We start from the raw sequence: 18663 nt of genomic DNA, 5'->3' as shown, positions 1-18663 counted from the left end.
ATAAAAGTGATGGCCCCAGTGTCACGCGGTATACATCAAGGCACAGACGTGACGAATTCGGTGAGATCGACAAGAAAGGAGATCGAACCTATCAAAAGGAGAGAACGACCAATGCCAAGACCTCGCGCAAGGATACCATTCCCGCTCGAAAGGCAACCGCCGCCCCCATCGAGAAATGTTTCGTATACAGCCCATCGAAGCCAGAATCGAATAGATCCTTTCTGAGGTCGCAGGAATCAATAGAAGCCAAGGTTTATAGCGGAAGTGAGCGTGTTCCACGCAAGAGAATACCGAAAGCAGAAGTCGCGAGAAATCGTGAGAAGGCCACGGCGGGCGACACCGTTGATGCTAGAATTCAAAATGGCGTACGCTATCGTCAGTCCACAACCGAGTTGCGCAAGGAGTTCTTGAGGTCGCAAGAGTCAATCCCAACCAGTTACCACAACGAATATAACGACTCGTTTGCTGCTGCATCGAAGGGGCTCAAATACCACCAGTCCGAGCCCGCAATGCGCCGAAATTTCCTGAGCTCGCGAGATCCCTATCGGACTACTGACTACTACAGCCCCGCTGACGCACCCCCGAGGGGTGTCAGATATGTTCAATCAAGATCCGATTTGCGCCGGGCATTCCTACAGCCGCAGGAATCATACCTCGATCATCACCATAACAACCATGGATATAACCAATACGATTACGGCCACTTTTATGATCAACCATACTATAGCCAGTCATATCACCACCAGCCGTATGCAGATGACCATCCGGTGAAGGACTCCAGCTGGGTCAAGAAGAAACGCTCGCGAGACTATGTTGCGGCCAAGAGCGAGTTCTCGGAAGACCCAGAGGGCGGGCCGGTTGAGTCTTTTATAAGTTCGCTCATCAGAGGCCTGACGAGATCAGGTTGGATCAAGACCAAACGAAAGAAATATCGAAGACGTGACGACTAGTCTTAAATCACAGCTGTTTCCACGCGTAGCGTCAAAAGAATCCCCTGAACTTGGGCGCGATGTCTCGTTTCATCGTGATGCAGCTTGGCAAAATAGCCATTATTTAGATGTCATCCTTTGTGTATCTCGTGAGATTCATGAAGGGTGAACTTGCAAGTGGCGGCTCCTACCGTAGTTGCCTATTGCCAACTTCAAAAGTGCTGTGCCCTCTGTTGAGTTAGGATACCTGCTGACTTTGACTGGGGGGCCTCAGTTTTCACGTTGCGTGTCTTACCATGATGTGTGGTGTATCAAACCGGGCGCACGAGTAGAGATCATACGACCCAGAATCGTTGGACACCGCCTCTTCCGGCTTACAGACGATCTTGTTAAGATTAGTGAGCGCGGATTATGTAAAATCACCGACGGACATTGATAAAAATATGATGTCGTCTCAGACGGGGCGGTTTTCTCGGCGCGTGCCCCACCCTCTAGACATCGGACGACCCGCCTCAGTGCAGGAACCTCGGCCGGTACTCACTCACCTACAATACAAAAGGTTGCGGACCTATCTAAAACGGAAGTTCCTCCGGTGGCATTGGTCACTTTATATTGCAAGCCTTAGAACTCATCTTTTCTTGAGCTGTTTGTTCTCGACTTGACTCCTGTAGTTCATATTCTTCTCACCTTCATCTGTGCTCTACTCAAATACGGCTATAATTCATACATCATGGCATCATCGCAGGTTGACAGCTTGAAGCCGGGTGACCCGCGCGTTCAGCACTTGGACGCTAAGATCGGGCCCTACAATTATCACTATATGCTCGCAACACCGGACAACCCAGTAGCTACCATTCTGCTCGTGCATGGATGGCCCGATCTGGGCATGGCATGGCGCTACCAGATTCCCTTCCTGACCTCCCTTGGCCTCCGCGTCATTGCGCCTGACATGCTCGGATATGGCAAGACTTCAGCACCCGCCGACAAGGCCGAGTATACATTCAAGAAGATCAGCGGCCACCTCAAGGAGTTGGTGGAGCAGGTAGTCGGCAAGGGCGAGCAGATCATTCTCGGTGGCCACGATTGGGGTGCCATGGTCGTGTGGCGTCTGGCCATGTGGCACCCAGACCTGGCGTTTGCAGTGTTCGCGCTGAACGTGCCATTCATGCCCCCCAACCCTCAGCATATTCCTCTCGAGGCTCTGGTACAAAAGGTGCCGAGCTTCAAGTACCAACTTCAGCTTGCGAGCCCCGTCGCCGAGAACATCGTCAACAAGAGCCCGGAGAGGCTGAGACAGTTCCTCAACGGCATGTACGGAGGTACGGGCCCGAACGGCGCGATATTCAGCGCCGAAAAGGGACTCATTGAAGAGAACATGGACGGTGTTGGTGAGGCAAAGATCATGTCGCAGGAGATGGTGGACTTCTATGTACAAGAGTACAGCCGAAACGGTATGCACGGTCCAACAAACTGGTACCGCACTCGCGATGCCAATTACGAGGAGGAGAAGCCCTTTACGCAGATCGAGGGCGGCTTCAAGTTCAAGATTCCAGCGATGGTGGTCATGGGCGAGAAGGACATCGCGCTGCCGCCAAGTCTTGCAGATGGTACGGAGAAGTGGTTCGAGGCTGGGCTCAAGAAGGAGGTTGCGCTGGGCGTTGGACACTGGGCTATGTGGCAAGACCCTGCGACCATCAACAAGTATATTGGCGAGTTTTTGGAGAGTGTTCTAGGCGACAAAGTCAAGGGAAAGTTGTGACGATGCTCAAGCTTGGGCCTGCGCTACTGTTTTGGTCAAGTCACAACGGTCGAATGAAACTGTGTTGTTCCTTTGAAGCTTTGAACAGGTTTCTTATTCCAACCAATCTGTTGCATTCCTTCGTCAAGAATGCGGTTCTTATGATTCACAGCTCATTTGCTTTGTGCTTGAAATGGAACCGGAAAATACATGCGGCAACATCACTACCAGCAGTTCAGTGTTGTGCTACTTACGAATGCTAAAAAAAATAAAAAATAAAATAAAAAAGTTTTACAGGAAGACTTCGTCTTTAATGCGACATGCTCCGCGACGTGCTCCGAGACATTGATACTTGATGTTGCGCTGGTCACCCGAGCGGGGGAATATTAGGCAGGTTGAACCTCTAAAATTGTGTTGTAAACACGAAGCTTTCTCGTATCAAATTATTTTTATTTTTGTAGCGTAACGCAGAGGCGAAGCTGAGCCAACATTCGTCGTCAGTAGGAATGGCTGAAGGGCATTGTGGTGCTAGGCTATGCCACTGCAAGATTAGCCTCCAGTTAGCTGCGGCTGGGATATGAGATGAATCGTCATTTCCTACAGAGCTTGGCGTGTCTAGATTTACTGTGTAGATTTCTGGTTTTTAAGGTTAACAAATATCCGGGAGAGTGTACGGATCCGTAGAAGGGGATTACATGTTGTGGATATCAACGAGTTCTATTAACTGTGAATGCAAGGTAGTGCTTGAAACTGAAGAACATGAAACACTTTGGCATCGAATCAGACCCGGTGCGCTCAACGATTAAAAGAACGAATCAATGCTGGAGCCTTGGTCAAGGGGTATACGGGCGAGACGGGAGGGGGGGTCCTGGAGAAGCTTGGACCATACATAGTCATGTTGGCTGGTCTAGAAGTACCTTTTAGCGGGCAAATTGCGCAAGGCGCTACAATTTGCACGCTGCAGTACTCGGCCATGCTGGCTGGAGGAGCCGGCCAGTGGTCGCAAGCCGTACAGTAGCAACGCAGCACAAAACCAGCTAACCGTAGCGGTCCACTCATAGCGCATTACACTTTCCGTGTACACCCACCTCTCCACTAATTTTACTGGTTGCTGATGCTGGAGCGGCGGGCTGTGCAGTTGAAGTGTTTCTTGAACGCATACGGCCAAGGAACAAGCAGGAGTCGGGAATTGTCTTGCTTTGGAGTTTGTTGCAACTACGAAATCTGGCATTGATCCAACATTATCGCCAGCCTAATTGTTTCAAGTTGCCGCGATCACGGCAGCGCGAAGCAGCTTCCACTGTTTAGTCTCTGACAACCCAACTCACTTCACTGCATACGTAATTGCCTACCTGTTGTTTGTTATGACAGATTGCCGCATTGCTTGAGCGCTGAAGTCATCCCTGTACGAGCTCTTACTTTTTGCTCTTGCCCTTGCTCTTACGAGTTCCGAATCCCTCACTTGCGCATCCGAACAAGCATCCGAATAACGAAACACCGCACTTGCCATTCATGATTCTCAACACCAATAACCCTTTCGGCATAACACGATAGTTGCAACGATACTCTTCCTCGCGCCCTAGTCGACCCGAACCCGACATAGCATCAGAGGCTGCCAATCCGATATGTCTGGACGAGCGCCTCCAGGAGGCAGCTCCCGCCAAAACGACGACCTTCTACTGGACTTGGATGACCAGCCTACGTATAGCTACAATAGCGGCCAGCGGGCAGATGATGCTCCTTCCCGACCTTCCGTATCCTATGATGATTTCATTGGCGCTGGAGCTGGAGCTGGAGCTGGAGCTGGACCTGGGCCCGAAGCTGGGATACACAACCAAACGACACACCCTTCTGTCAAGAACCCCCCCGTAGGCGCAACGAGCTCTGGCCCGCGTCCGCCGTACTTGGGACAGGCCGACAGGCAATACAGCCAAACATCAGGTCTGGACAACTACCAGAGATACGCAGACGACTTCGACGACTACCCCGAAGATTCCCAATCCTACTACCAGCACGGCGGCAACGGTACGCAAGCGCGTGAAAATGCCAGGAAACGCAACAGTGTGCTTGGACTAGGCGGGGGCTTTATGGGAAGAGCTAAGAAGATGATGGGCATGGGCCAAGGATACTCGGAAATGGACCTGCCGCTGACGGAACCCGGCGGTCGAGGGCGAACGGATTCCACTGTCGAGCCGCAACAGAAACAGGGCAAGAAGTTCGACCTGAAGAACTTCAAGTTCGGGTTTGGGGGGAGCAAGCCAGATCCATCCACACTCGGTCCCAGGATAATACACCTCAACAACCCCCCGGCGAACGCGGCAAACAAATATGTCGACAACCATATTTCTACCGCCAAGTACAATGTCGCCACATTCTTACCAAAATTCCTTCTCGAGCAGTTCTCCAAGTTCGCCAATGTTTTCTTCTTGTTTACAGCAGCATTGCAGCAGATCCCCAATCTCTCCCCGACGAATCGTTATACGACTATCGGACCCTTGATTGTCGTATTAATGGTATCAGCCGGAAAAGAATTGGTCGAGGATTATCGGAGGAAGCAGGCTGATAGTGCGCTGAACAATTCCAAAGCAAGGGTGCTGCGTGGATCAAACTTCGAGGACACCAAATGGGTAAATGTGGCCGTCGGGGATATTGTCCGAGTCGAGTCCGAAGAACCATTCCCTGCTGATCTGGTGCTCTTGGCTAGTTCCGAGCCGGAGGGATTATGTTATATCGAAACAGCGAATCTCGATGGAGAAACCAATCTGAAGATTAAGCAGGCTATTCCGGAAACCTCGCCTCTGATCAGTACCAACGAGCTTAGTAGGCTTGGTGGCAGACTCCGCTCCGAGCAACCGAATAGTAGCTTGTACACCTATGAAGCAACCCTGACCATGGCAGCCGGCGGCGGCGAGAAGGAATTGCCGTTGAATCCTGAGCAGCTACTTCTGCGTGGTGCTACTTTGAGGAACACGCCCTGGATTCATGGTATCGTTGTCTTTACTGGACACGAAACCAAGTTGATGCGCAATGCGACGGCAACGCCGATCAAGCGGACCAAGGTTGAGCGCCAGCTGAATGTCCTTGTACTAGCCCTGATAGGTCTGCTTCTTGTGCTAAGCGCTATTTGTACCATTGGTGACCTGGTCTTCCGATCTTCCAGAGGCGGTTCAGTTCCCTATCTCATGCTTGACTCCCTCGACGGCGCCAGCATCGTCGTCCAGACCATCTTCAAAGATCTGGTCACCTACTGGGTACTCTTCTCAGCTCTGGTCCCAATCTCTTTGTTTGTCACTATAGAAATGGTCAAGTATTGGCACGGTATTCTCATCAATGACGACCTTGACATCTACTATGACAAGAACGACACCCCTGCCAATTGCCGAACATCAAGTTTGGTTGAGGAGCTTGGCATGGTTGGCTTCGTTTTCTCCGATAAGACAGGAACCCTGACATGCAACATGATGGAGTTCAAGCAGTGCTCAATTGCTGGAATTCAATATGCTGATGAGGTTCCTGAAGACCGGCGTGCCACAGTCCAGGACGGCGTGGAAGTAGGCGTGCATGATTTCAAGCGGCTCCGGGAGAACTGCAAGAACCACGAAAGCGCACCAGCAATTCACCACTTCCTCGGTCTATTGTCCACTTGTCACACAGTTATTCCTGAGCGAGACGAGTCCAAGGGTGGGAAGATCAAATACCAGGCCGCTTCACCTGACGAGGGTGCTTTAGTCGAAGGTGCTTTGGAGCTTGGGTACAAATTCATTGCTCGTAAGCCTCGTTCCGTCCTTATTGAAGTCGAGGGTAAGGAGTACGAGTATACGCTGCTGGCGGTTTGTGAATTTAACTCAACAAGGAAGAGAATGTCAACCATCTACCGTTGTCCCGATGGGAAGATCAGATGTTACACCAAAGGAGCCGACACCGTCATCCTCGAGCGGCTTTCTGAGAACAACCCGCATGTGGATGCTACCTTAATCCATCTTGAGGAATATGCGTCAGAAGGCCTACGTACTCTTTGTCTAGCCGTGCGAGAAATTCCCGACCATGAATTCCAGGAGTGGATATCCATTTTCGAGAAGGCACAGACGACTATGGGTGGTAACAGAGCCGAAGAACTTGACAAGGCTGCCGAGCTGATCGAACATGACTTCTACCTATTGGGTGCAACTGCCATCGAAGATCGTTTACAAGACGGTGTGCCCGAGACGATCCATACCCTACAACAGGCCAACATCAAAGTTTGGGTTCTGACTGGTGATCGACAAGAAACAGCCATCAATATCGGCATGAGCTCCAAGCTCCTTAGTGAAGACATGACACTGTTGATTGTCAATGAAGAAAATGCCGCAGCAACCCGCGACAATATTCAAAAGAAGCTCGAAGCCATCCACAGCAATGCTGAGGGTCAAATCGAGATGGATACACTCGCGCTTGTCATTGATGGCAAATCGCTCACATATGCTCTCGAGAAGGACATGGAAAAACAGTTCTACGATCTTGCTGTTATGTGCAAGGCTGTGATCTGCTGCCGTGTCTCGCCCCTACAAAAGTCTCTGGTTGTGAAATTGGTCAAAAAGTATACAGACGAAATCACGTTGGCTATCGGCGATGGAGCCAACGATGTCTCGATGATTCAAGCCGCGCACATCGGTGTTGGCATTAGTGGTGAAGAAGGTCTTCAGGCGGCGCGAAGCGCAGATATCTCAATTGCTCAATTCAGGTTCCTCCGCAAGCTCACTCTCGTTCACGGCGCTTGGAGCTATCAACGTGTTAGCAGAGCCATTCTGTTCTCATTTTACAAGAATATCACCTTGTACATGACACAGTTCTGGGTAAGTCGACTGGCACAGGCTCTCTAATGTTTACTAATCATCCTAGTACACTTTCCAAAACGTCTTCTCCGGTGAGGTTATCTACGAGTCATGGACGCTGTCCTTTTACAACGTCTTCTACACCGTGCTGCCACCACTGGTTATCGGTATCCTGGATCAATTCATCTCCGCACGTCTTCTCGACCGCTACCCGCAGCTTTACTCGATTGGTCAGGAGAACCAATTTTTCAAGGTTAGGGTTTTTGTGAACTGGATCCTCAATGCCTTCTATCACTCGATTATCTTGTACATTGGGAGTGAGTTGATTTGGTATGGCGACACCATATTGAATGACGGAACGACAGCCGGCCACTGGGTTTGGGGAACAGCCCTCTACGGGGCTGTCCTTGCTACTGTTCTCGGAAAGGCTGGGCTTATCACGAACAACTGGACCAAATACCATGTTCTCTCGATTCCAGGAAGTATGGCGATCTGGTTCGTTTTTGTCGCCGTCTACGCTTACGTGGCTCCCAAATTGGGTTTCTCGACGGAGTACGATGGTCTCGTACCGAAATTATTCACATCTCCAGTTTTCTACCTGCAGCTGGTTGTTCTGCCATGCGTATGCCTGCTTAGAGACTTCTCCTGGAAGTATGGGAAGCGCATGTACAGGCCGCAAACATACCATCACATCCAGGAAATCCAAAAATACAACATCCAAGACTACAGGCCGAGGTAAGCCTTCCCCCCCTAATTTTCAGCGCTCAATCAGCCTGTACTGACAATTTCACAGAATGGAACAGTTCCAGAAAGCCATCAGAAAAGTACGACAAGTACAGAGAATGCGAAAGCAACGCGGATATGCCTTTTCGCAAGCAGATGAAAGTCAAACGCGCGTCATCAACGCGTACGATACCACAAGAGTTCGTGGTCGGTATGGAGAAATGCCGGCCTCGTCAGACAGATCATGATAATGTTCAGTGTATGGAGTATGGGGCCTCTTTGGTGTTAGAAGGCATTTATGTATCATTTATGAGAGGGCGAATTGAAGTTCTACCCGCCACGGGTGATGTGGTACTATCGATTGTTCATTCATATCTGGCCTATTCATTTGTGAATGCTCAGCATGTTTTGCAATCCGTCCTGAACTACAATATTCGTAACACAGTGGCAGCGAACGTGTATCACTGCTGGAACGCGCCATATATTGGATGTCGACCAGGATTTCGTAGGGAAGCTGATTGCGTGCTATTTATGGCATGATTGCTTCTGCAGCAAACTTGGCCAAGCCACAGTGTCTGTGTCTGTGTTGATTTTAGCTTCGGGGCGCCAGTCGGTAGACATTCCGATTCGGGGGGTTTCTTTTTATTTTCCATAGTGACTAAACCCCACAAAGCCGTTAAAGCACCGGCCACGCCAACGCTTCCACACATGTGGACACCTCGGAGTGCAACGGCTTGTACTAGAAACCCGAGTCCGTGAGGTCCCTCACTTCTCGGCGTTCCCGCCAACCACGCCTGTGTGAAAATGATAGATTCCTTTGTAATGATTGCGCAAGGCTACGTAGAGACCGTTCTTTCTCGGACCCGTCTCTAGTCATTGAGCCTCAGCACCTACATTCCTTAGTCAGCTTGTCTTGAGAAGCCGAGCTAAAAGTGCCCGGGCTGACTTTGAGCATCAGCCCCTGAATTCCCCGGCCAATTTGGCCAGGTGACGTCCACCAACGTAAACAATGGCCGAGGACCAGAAGCCCTTCCACATCATCGTGGCCGGCGGCGGCCTGGTGGGCTTGAGCGCCGCGCACATCTTCCAGTCCCTGGCCGCGACGCTGTCCGCAAGCTCGTCGCGCCCCGTCGTCAGGTTCACGGTCCTGGAAGCGCATCCCAGCGTGACCCCCTACATCGGCTCGCTGCTGCTCTTCTATCCGTCCACCTTTCGTGTCTACGACCAGCTGGGCCTCCTCTCGGCCCTGAGGCCGCTGGTCGACGAGACGAACTTCTATGTTAATTTCCGTGCCGAAGATGGCAGCGTGCTGTGCAGGGAGACGGGGCTGGCTGATATGGCCGAGCGCCGACACGGCCACGGCTTCAGGGTGGTCCACCGGCCCGTCTTTGTGGAGTGCTTGTACGAGAACCTGAGCCAGGAGAGCAAATCAAGCGTGCTGCTCGGGAAGCGCGTGGTGGGCGCCCAGGTCGACGACGAGGGCGTCAAGGTGACCTGCCAAGACGGCACCGTGGTGGAGGGCGACATCTTGATCGGCGCGGACGGCGTGCGGAGTCGGGTCAGGAGCGCCATGCAGCAACTCAAGGCGAAGGCGGAGGAGGATCCGGAGGCTGCCGCGGAAGAGGCCGAGCGGGCGAAAAACGACAAGAGCCCGTATCTCGCGAGCTTCCGCATGCTGTTCGGAAACGCGCCTATCCCTCCCGGCCTGCCGAACGAGACGAATTTCGAAGGTGCACACCCGGGTATCTCGACGCAGATCCTCACGGGCACGAAGCAGGCGTGGTGGGCCGTGTACGAGCAGTTGGAAACGCCGACCCGAGACCGTGCGCGGTATACCGAAGACGACAAACAGAAGCTCGTAGAGAAATGGGGTCATCTCCACATGACGCCGGGCTACACCCTGAACGACATCATCTCCAAGCACAACAGGGGCCCGCTCGGCCTGATCAACCTCGAGGAGGGATTGGTGGACACGTGGACCTGGGACCGCATTGTGCTCGTGGGCGACGCGGTGCGCAAGGTTGAGCCGCACGCGGGCCTAGGCTTCAACCAGGGCCTGACGGACATTGTGACTATCGCGAACAAGCTGCACGGCCTTTTGAAGTCGAGCGGGCCGGCACCCAGCGCCGACGACCTGAGGAGGATCTTCGAGGAGTACCAGGGGGAGAGGCTGGAGGTCATGCCGACCATCGACCGGGTGTGCAGGAGGAGGGCGCGGCAGGTCGCGTGGCCGCACTGGGGCTTCAGAGTCTATGCGACGTGGGTACTGCCCTATGTGCCCCTGGCGCGCCTCGGCCTGAAATACGTGATGGGGCCGGTCATCAAGAAGACGCCAGTCCTGGAGTGGCTCGAAGAACAAAACCTGCCCGCCCACGAGATCGAATATGAGCATCAAGGACTCCAAGACTCGAAACTGAGCACGCAAGCTGTGGTAGGCAAGGGCGAGCACAAGTATGGCCTGCCTTTGGTCACCGCGGCCGGGCTACTGGCAGGACTGGCGGTTGTGGGCTGGAGGTATTACCCTAGAATATAGAGGTTGGTCCAAGTTTGGAAAGCAAGGCGCGTCAGGTTCGAACAGGAGACCGTGGGCTGTGATCAAGCCCGGGTATTTCCAATTCATCGTCGGGCGCCATAATATATCCATGTGCTTTATGAGATCTGTGCGCATGCATGTACATTTTCGTCGGCTTGCACGGCCGCTGGCAACATACAATCTTTTCGCTTCATCTCAAACCATAAGACGAGATCGTCGGATCTGGTTGGGGGCGCGACAAGTGCCAGTTACTGCCAACTGCAGCTTATATCAGGGCATGTGACGCGTGTTTTACATAACTATCCAATCCCGCTTCCATTTGTCCCGTACGATAGTGGCTATGGGTCCTTTGCACAAATAGCCCCAAAAAGTTTCGAGCATGTTTCAAGCCACGAATGAACGCCGTCGCAAAGACTGCAAATACTATTATACACTTTGCATATACTGTTTCCCAAGTCCCAAAGACCCATTCAGGACCCACTTGGCAATGCCCTAGTCAGTCCCCTATTTCTTTCCTGGCACTAGTTTTGACCTTTCCTCGTCGTCCTCATCATCGTCACTGAATTTGTCGCCATCCTCGCCCACCGCGAAAATAGTTTCGCCGTCATCAAATGAGTCTCTCGGACTTATGGATTTTGCCTGTCCGGACTGCTGGTGGTTCGGCGGGGGCCCTGATGGCGCGGCATATGATGATGCCTGGCTCTGCTGTCGCTGAGCTGGAGGTTTGGTTCCAATAATGGCCTCCTCGTCCTCATCCGAGTCATCGGGGTTGCCGACATCTGCGAACTCGAACCCGCCATCCTCATCTTGGGCGATTTCATCGCTCATGGCAAAACGCCTGTTGTTGGCCGTCGGTCTCCAGACGTAGGCAATCCAGGCGACATCGGCAAAGTAGACCAGGTTGAGCCAGCCGTCAAGGATGAACCATCTTGACTTCCAGTGGAAGGGCACGTAGTCAGGGTCTGTTGCCGAGGCAAAAGAGAAGGAGTTGAAGAAGAAAAAGCCGAAGATGACCATGATAGAGATCAAAATGCACCACCAAAGCTTCTTGTACATGGCCTCCTTGACGCTCTGCTTGCGTTCTCGCAAGTCCTTGAGAGTGAAGTTCAGGGAATTGAGAGTCCAGACATAGAAAGCCGTCAACGTGCCGGCGAGAGGGAGCACGATTAGAAGAACAAAGGGGCCTGCGCGGTCAGCAGATTGATCGGCCACGGGGAAGCAAGGAGGGAGACTTACTGGCTGTGTCAGGCGATACGAGCAGACTTGTGATCGCATATACCAGACCAAAGACAAAATGCGCGATGGCCAGGTATCTTACATATGTCATCGTCTTCCCCAGGGATGGCTTGACCACACCATAACCCATGCATACAATCAAGAGCAGGAAGAAGGAGAACGAGTTTCGAAAAGCATTCAGGACGGCCACGACAATGAGCAAAGCCTTGGCACCAACGTTGGAGCCGTTTCTGTTCAGATAATCTGCCAGACATCAGCACGAGCTCAATACAGCTAGGTGGAGCAGTGGGCTTACCATAAAACCCCCACGTCATCAACATCTCGACGACCAAGAAGGCCAAGATGGCAGTGATATAGTTCTGCACGGGAACTATAGTCAAAAGTTAGTTGCTGTCCTCTTTGCGAGCGAGACCAAGGACCTACGGATGTCATATCGATGCTGGTAGTACAGGAAAGCCCAGAAAACGCAGACTACGGCATACAGGATGGTGACGCCGCCGTAGAATGGCAGCTTGGGGATTTGTGTGGCAGGTAGCTCGCCATAGGCCTCGCGGAACTCGACGACGCCCATGTACTCGTCCGTGTTGTAGCCATATGATTCGACGCAGAAGTAGCCAGTCTTCTTGATAGGATAGTTGACCGTGGTGCCGTCTTTGAGGTGGACAGCCTGAGTAAGCATGAGGTTGTTGCTGAGCTCGGTTGCGTTGGCGGCCAAGATGAACTTGCCAGCATCGGCCTCGTCGCAGAAGCCCTGGGTGATGGCGTCGGCGTTGCAAATAAAATCGTAACTGTTGGAGCTCTCGGGGGCACCAATAAGCGACTGGTCTTTCCATTCGAAGATCAGGAGAGATATGATAGGATCCTGGCCGTCGGCGACTTCGACTTTGGGTATTACGATGGAGATGAAGGGGTCGACGGGACCGCCCCAGTCGTGCTTGCTGTACATTCCTGTACGGACTCGTGAGTACGATGGCATGGGTGGGCGGAGGGGCCATGGTTGGATTGACTACGTACCATTGCACTTTTGTCTGCCTTCGTCGGTTTGGTCCTGCCGCAGGTTAGCCTCCCTCCCGTGTGGGCGTGCCGCAGTCAAGCAGAATGCGCTCACTAATTTGACCTCTAACGCCTGAGCGGTCCATATGGACGCACCCAGCAGGAGAGTGGACGTTATCCACCCCTTCATTATGTGGTTGTGTGCAGTTCGGGGAGGTTTTGCGTTCCCTCGTCGAGGTTGTGCTGCGACCAGCAGTGGGCGTGAGTGTTACGATGGATGTAAATCTAAATGTGTCCTGTCCACCCTCGACTGTGCCGGACTACCGGATTTCAAAGGGCTCGACGGCCTAAGACTCGCAGAGCTCTCGAACGATGGGGGGGTTTGTGGTAAACGTCAATAGAGGTCGGGAAGAGGAAAAGAGCATGTGAGTTGAAAAGGCTTCCCGGCTCAGTCACTTCTATCTCGGACGGTGATCTGTACGCTTGGCCTGCAGCTTGGAAACATTCCTGGCGAGCTATCTAACTTATCCTTACCCCTTGACGTTTGGGCGGATCATTGCGCAAAGAGCTAACAAGCTGGCACAGAGGTGCGCTAGAACACACGCTAAAGCCAAGCGAAACTGTGGGGCCGGGGGGTCGCAGACCTGCAGACCCAAATGCAGCCGGCATCGAGAGCTAGCAGCCCAAGGTTAACCAGCTACATACAGTACAGTACATGTGCACCACCCGATAAGATAAGCAACCGGGCAGCTCGAGCTCTAGATTTCGGAGCTGAGGCCTGCTGTCGCAACCGCCCAAAGTCAAAATACGGGAACAGGACATCTCCGACAGGCCAAAACAAAACAAAAAACAAGACAAACCAAAAGACAAAATAAACCAAATCAGATCAGATCAAATCAAACCACCACCGATCCTTCACAGCACTCTATAGGCGCGACCCGGGCGCACCATCCCCCGCCACCATGGGGAAAAACACAGACAAGCTGTACATCACTCACTCAGAGTGGTCGTCCTCTGATGCCTTCTCTGCCGCCACCGGTGCGCGAGCGAGCGCCTCTGCCGGCTCCTTCAAGCGCCTCCCATTCAACTTTTGCGCCGCCTCGCTGCAGCCCTTCAACAACCCCGTGTGCACCGCCAACGGCACGATATTCGACCTCGAAGTCATATCGAAGTGGCTGGACTCTCACGGCACAAACCCCGTCGATGGCAGCCCCATGCAGCTGAAGGATCTGATCAAGCTCAACTTTGCCCGAAACGGCGACGTCGATTCCAGAGGTGCCGACGGCTCAGCCAGCGATGGCAAGGGCGATCTGATCGACCCTGTCACCTTCAAGGTCTTCACTGACAACACCCACATTGTTGCCATACGGCATGACACATATGCCAACGTCTTTGCCTGGGAGACTGTCCATCGCATGAACATCAAGGCCAAGGTCTGGCGGGACCTGCTCGACGACAAGGAGTTTGGCCGCTCCGACATCATCACCCTGCAAGATCCCCAGAATGCCGAGAGCAGAGATCTGAGCCAGTTCAAGTACCTCAAGGACGGCGAGAATGCCCTGCTCACGCCGCAGCAGGAGGCGGAAAGACAGGAGGGCAATGTCAACATCAGTGCTCTGGGCAGAGTTGGAGACAAGGTCCTCAGGGCAAAAGAGGCCGTCGAGAAGGCACGGAGGGAGCGGGAATCCGGCGGCGACGTCAATCGCTCCAAAGCCCTCGTCAAAACGTCGACAAACGGCCCGAAACAGTCGCTCATTCATGACAGGAAGCGAGCCGACAACGCCGCAGTGTACACTACTGGGCGTGCTGCCGCCTCTTTTACATCCACCGGTCTCACCCCCGAGACGAGCGGCGAGAGAGCTGTCCTCACTGATGAGGAATACATGCTAAAGCCAAGGCGCATAAGGCACAAGGGCTACGCACGAATAGAAACCAACCTTGGCGACCTGAACATCGAACTACAGCCAGAATATGCTCCCAAGGCTGTCTGGAACTTCGTGCGCCTTGCCCAGACAGGCTACTACAGAGGCATCAGTTTTCACCGCAATATCCGGAATTTCATGATCCAGGGAGGAGACCCCTCCGGTACTGGCCGCGGTGGCGAGAGCATCTGGAAAAAGAACTTCGCCGACGAGTTCGAGAGTCCCTTGACCCACAGCGAGCGAGGCATGCTCAGCATGGCGAACAAGGGCAAGAATACCAATTCCAGCCAGTTCTTCATCATATATCGACCTGTCAAGCATCTGGATAACAAGCATACCATATTTGGCAAGGTCGTCGGCGGAAAGGACGTGCTCAACAAAATGGAGGACGTTCCAACCGATGGCAGCGATCGCCCATTAAACAAGATCGTCATCAAAGACGTCGTCGTCTACTTGGACCCGTTTGAGGAATTCCAGAAGGCCAAAAAGGACAAGGAACGAAAGGAAGAGGAGAGGAAGGACATTGAGCGGAGAGGTGGCACCGAGGATGACAAGACGACTTGGACGGGCAAAAGGGTCAGGCAAGATGGCACAGTCGATCGCAGCAGCGGTGAAGGCAACGTTGGAAAATATCTGCAAGATGCCCTGAAGAAACAACACGGCAACGGAAAGGATGTCGAGGACGGAATTGTGGAGGAGGATGTGCCTGACGCATGGGAAGAGCCAGTCAGGAAGAAGGCCAAGAGCGGTGGATTTGGTAATTTTGACGCTTGGTAGAGGCGGTTGAATTCCAAACGACACAAGTACATTTGACGACACAGCGCTACACAGCGGCGCGGACGGTCTCATTCAGCCCGTGAGCTCCTCGACAGATCCAACACAGGTCCGTGGATCAGAATAGTTCATGATGCTCAAGATCTGCGGTTTGAAGAGTACACGGCGGACATCAGATCCGTCTCTAAGCGGTCCTCGATTCGCAGACCCTGGTCACTTGGTAGCGAAGTGCCACCTGGGAGATGACTGGGAGCATCTTGTTCCCAAAACTCTTCAGCAACACGGCTCTATAAATCATGTCGAGATGAACTGATCGGGGTGTGTGCCAGGGATCTTGTGAACAAGCTACCGGACTTGACAATATCCACATATATGGATCACATTAGAAGCATGTGAAGATGGTTGGTTGGTATACAGAGAGTCGGGCAGAAGCTGACCAGACTTCATGCCACGCAATGTTCTATACATCTGCTCGTGCCTGGCAGTTGAGGTCCGAGATCCGGGTTCATGGACAGGAGCAATCGTTCCGCAAGAGTAAATGCTGATCATGGCAAAGTTTGACAGAACCCGCGTAACGTTCCAAAGCAGCTGGCAGGGCTGACTTGGAATGTTCTCACAATATCGTCATTCTGACTCTTGTCATAGCGTCGATTTCCCATATCCTTGTCGATGATGCCCCCACCAGACTATTGGTTTTCCGGGGCAAAAGTTCAAAGAGTGGAGAGCTAGTATAGGGCCTAATGCGCGCTTATGTTGACATTTCACGTGCATATGAGTGAGCTTTGGTTGCGCATTCAGCAAAAGTCCCGCCCGTCACAACATTGTCCAGAACCCGTGAATGGAAAGTCCCTCTCGTGCGATGGATTCCGCCGGCACTTGGGTATGGGCGTACCGACTCTCTCTGTTGAACAAAATAAACGGAGAGAGTATCTTCCCTAAGCTTGGTTACGGCGAAACCCTGGGAATCTATACTACCTTGCAACTCAGGCCAGCCACCCTGTACCTTATCCACAACATCAACAGGCCGGCAATCGCCATTGAGGATCCAGAAAACACCCAAAGCCCCCGAAAATCTAGCTGCAGAGCCTTGGGCCCTGATTCAGCTTCCTCTTTGCGATAGAGTGTGGCCCCGGCAATTGGGTTGCCTAAGAGAGCTCCTATGGATGCGATCGTATAAGCCATTCCGATGCGAGTCCCATATTCGGCAGCGTCTTCGGTGAGATTGGTGACAGTCAGTGGCATAAGCGACACCATTCCTCCAGTTACGAAACAGAACAATGCGCCTGTGATAATCAAGCCCGGAAGCGATTTGACTGCCAGCCAGGAGAAAAGAATGGCAATAGTGCCTATGGTACACGGGGCGAGCACGTTGATTGGCCCGAATCTAAACGCAGTTGTTAGCTCTACTACGTTGCAGTCTCTGAAGTGATATGTATTGGAGGTGAGGCTCACCTGTCCGCCAGCAATGCTGGGGGCAACCGTCCGATCAGCGTCGATGCGTTCATGATACTCAGTGCATATATGGCCATTTGCTCGTCTATACCAATGCTGAGAGCGAAACTGGCATCATAAAAGTAAGGAGTGTACACTGCTGCGACAAGAAAAGCGAAGCCTATATAAGATTAGCGTAAGAGCTATGAGCGGGGTATAATAGAAAACAGATGCGTACAGATGACCCAAAGCGCATAGTTCTTGTCCTTGAGGAAATGCAGTCGAAACAGAGGTCCTGAGGGTCGTTCAGGCGTCTTTGGACGAATTGCAAGAAATGCTAAGACGTCCATGGCCAACATGAGAAGTGCCAAGCACCTTACTGCCCAAGGAAACCCGACTTCGTGGAAGAGGCGCCTGAGCATGATGGGATACAGAACGCCGGCTGCCGGTCAATCAGTCTAAAATCTGACATGAGACGGTGTCTTTTCTCTTCTCCATTACTCACCCAGTCCACTTCCGGTCGCTGCGATTCCGCCTGCTGTCATCTTCCGCTTACGCCAATACAGGGGCAAGATGACGAGCGATACTATGGACAGGATCCCGCTACCAAGCCCGACGCATAGGCCCTGCGCGATTACGAAATGCCAGTATTCACTTGAGATAGAGGTCATCAACATGCCCAGCACCTGTAGCGAAATGCCGACAAGCATTGCCGAGCGCAGATGGCCAGAATCGAGCACGACTCCAGCAAACAAACCAGTGGCCATTGTCAGAAAAGTCTGTAGAGATCCGATCCAGGATATTGCCAACGGAGTAGACGAAGATAGCATGACTGTAGTATAATGGTTTTGGAAAACGCCAAAGGAGTTTGTCAGACCCCTAAAATCATGTTAGGCCTGCCTGAGAGCTTTTGGGGGAGGTTTGGTACCAAGTGTTCGCATATAGCAGCCAGCTTGCCAAGACTTGAAGCCATGCTATCGACCCTCCATCCATTCGAGAATTCACCAGATCGTGTCCGGAAGGTGTCGAACCATTCTCATTGCTGCGTGCTTCAGATATGATTGTGGTTATGCCCAGCTTAGAATCATGAAGATTCTGAGATACGCCATCTGTGACCTTCGCAGTGTCTCGAATGTATGCAACAACGGTCGGAGTACCCTGCTTCTCCAAGTCCTGCATTATGGCGATGATACCCGAGGCAGAATAATATCTAGGAAGAAACTCAATTGCCAGATGATTGTGAACTTGTCGTCGAGGAGCTTGACTGAGATTATAGGTTTACGATGTCACTCGACTTTAGAAGACTCTCGTATCCGAGCCAGCAGTCATAATTTCACATCGCGTAATGGCATACACATCGTTCAAAGCTGCTGTATGCATATATTCATGCGGTCTTCGTAAGTTCCAGGATGGTGCCAGGATGGGTCGGCCGCAATGTGTTGTTAGTGGCAACCACGATCGTAACACAACCAGTAATAGACTTTCCAGGTGTCAGTAATTCACATCGGTCAAGAAAACCGGGGTTTATAACGAATAGAGTTGACACAATCTCCGGTTCTATCACTTAGCGCCA

At 52.3% G+C, this 18663-nt stretch overlaps 7 protein-coding genes across 7 annotated transcripts; 5 read left to right on the top strand and 2 right to left on the bottom strand.

The window, feature by feature from the left end:
* The first annotated feature begins 88 nt into the window (after positions 1–88).
* On the top strand, positions 89–1315 carry BKA67DRAFT_550436 (uncharacterized protein). The gene is made up of 2 exons (XM_046101656.1): positions 89–1157; positions 1225–1315. Exon 1 carries the CDS (start codon positions 510–512, stop codon positions 948–950), a length of 441 nt encoding a protein of 146 aa, XP_045965323.1. The 5' UTR covers positions 89–509; the 3' UTR covers positions 951–1157; positions 1225–1315.
* Positions 1316–1659: 344 nt separating this feature from the next.
* BKA67DRAFT_531258 (Alpha/Beta hydrolase protein) lies at positions 1660–2688 on the top strand (the record flags this gene model as incomplete). The annotated part of the gene is made up of 1 exon (XM_046099358.1): positions 1660–2688. The coding sequence occupies one exon, from the start codon at positions 1660–1662 to the stop codon at positions 2686–2688; it is 1029 nt and encodes a 342-aa protein (XP_045965322.1).
* Positions 2689–3833: 1145 nt separating this feature from the next.
* Positions 3834–8449, top strand: BKA67DRAFT_642183 (uncharacterized protein; the record flags this gene model as incomplete). Its single annotated transcript, XM_046105793.1, has 3 exons — positions 3834–7499; positions 7546–8213; positions 8272–8449. The coding sequence occupies exons 1-3, from the start codon at positions 4293–4295 to the stop codon at positions 8447–8449; spliced, it is 4053 nt and encodes a 1350-aa protein (XP_045965321.1). The 5' UTR covers positions 3834–4292.
* Positions 8450–8948: 499 nt separating this feature from the next.
* Positions 8949–10986, top strand: BKA67DRAFT_78007 (uncharacterized protein). Its single transcript, XM_046109430.1, has 2 exons — positions 8949–9103; positions 9160–10986. The coding sequence occupies exon 2, from the start codon at positions 9211–9213 to the stop codon at positions 10732–10734; it is 1524 nt and encodes a 507-aa protein (XP_045965320.1). The 5' UTR covers positions 8949–9103; positions 9160–9210; the 3' UTR covers positions 10735–10986.
* A 252-nt stretch (positions 10987–11238) lies between these two features.
* Positions 11239–13153, bottom strand: BKA67DRAFT_590268 (lung seven transmembrane receptor-domain-containing protein; the record flags this gene model as incomplete). The annotated part of the gene is made up of 6 exons (XM_046104568.1): positions 11239–11918; positions 11971–12213; positions 12266–12340; positions 12394–12918; positions 12985–13018; positions 13079–13153. 6 exons carry the CDS (start codon positions 13151–13153, stop codon positions 11239–11241), a joined length of 1632 nt encoding a protein of 543 aa, XP_045965319.1.
* Positions 13154–13925: 772 nt separating this feature from the next.
* BKA67DRAFT_511268 (peptidyl-prolyl cis-trans isomerase cyp8) lies at positions 13926–15662 on the top strand (the record flags this gene model as incomplete). Its single annotated transcript, XM_046097394.1, has 1 exon — positions 13926–15662. The coding sequence occupies one exon, from the start codon at positions 13926–13928 to the stop codon at positions 15660–15662; it is 1737 nt and encodes a 578-aa protein (XP_045965318.1).
* A 963-nt stretch (positions 15663–16625) lies between these two features.
* On the bottom strand, positions 16626–18083 carry BKA67DRAFT_590266 (major facilitator superfamily transporter; the record flags this gene model as incomplete). The annotated part of the gene is made up of 5 exons (XM_046104567.1): positions 16626–17043; positions 17112–17271; positions 17329–17532; positions 17596–17969; positions 18019–18083. The coding sequence occupies 5 exons, from the start codon at positions 18081–18083 to the stop codon at positions 16626–16628; spliced, it is 1221 nt and encodes a 406-aa protein (XP_045965317.1).
* Positions 18084–18663: the final 580 nt, after the last annotated feature.

Source organism: Truncatella angustata (genome assembly GCF_020726525.1).
Source record: "Truncatella angustata strain MPI-SDFR-AT-0073 chromosome Unknown BKA67scaffold_1, whole genome shotgun sequence".
NCBI lineage: Eukaryota > Fungi > Ascomycota > Sordariomycetes > Amphisphaeriales > Sporocadaceae > Truncatella > Truncatella angustata.
Note: the sequence above shows the minus strand (reverse complement) of the source record. Positions and strands in the feature narration are given on the sequence as shown.

Bases quoted from the DNA above. Each gene is read 5' to 3' on its own strand.
- BKA67DRAFT_78007 (XM_046109430.1), top strand. From the start codon at position 9,211: ATGGCCGAGGACCAGAAGCCCTTCCACATCATCGTGGCCGGCGGCGGC.
- BKA67DRAFT_550436 (XM_046101656.1), top strand. From the start codon at position 510: ATGCGCCGAAATTTCCTGAGCTCGCGAGATCCCTATCGGACTACTGAC.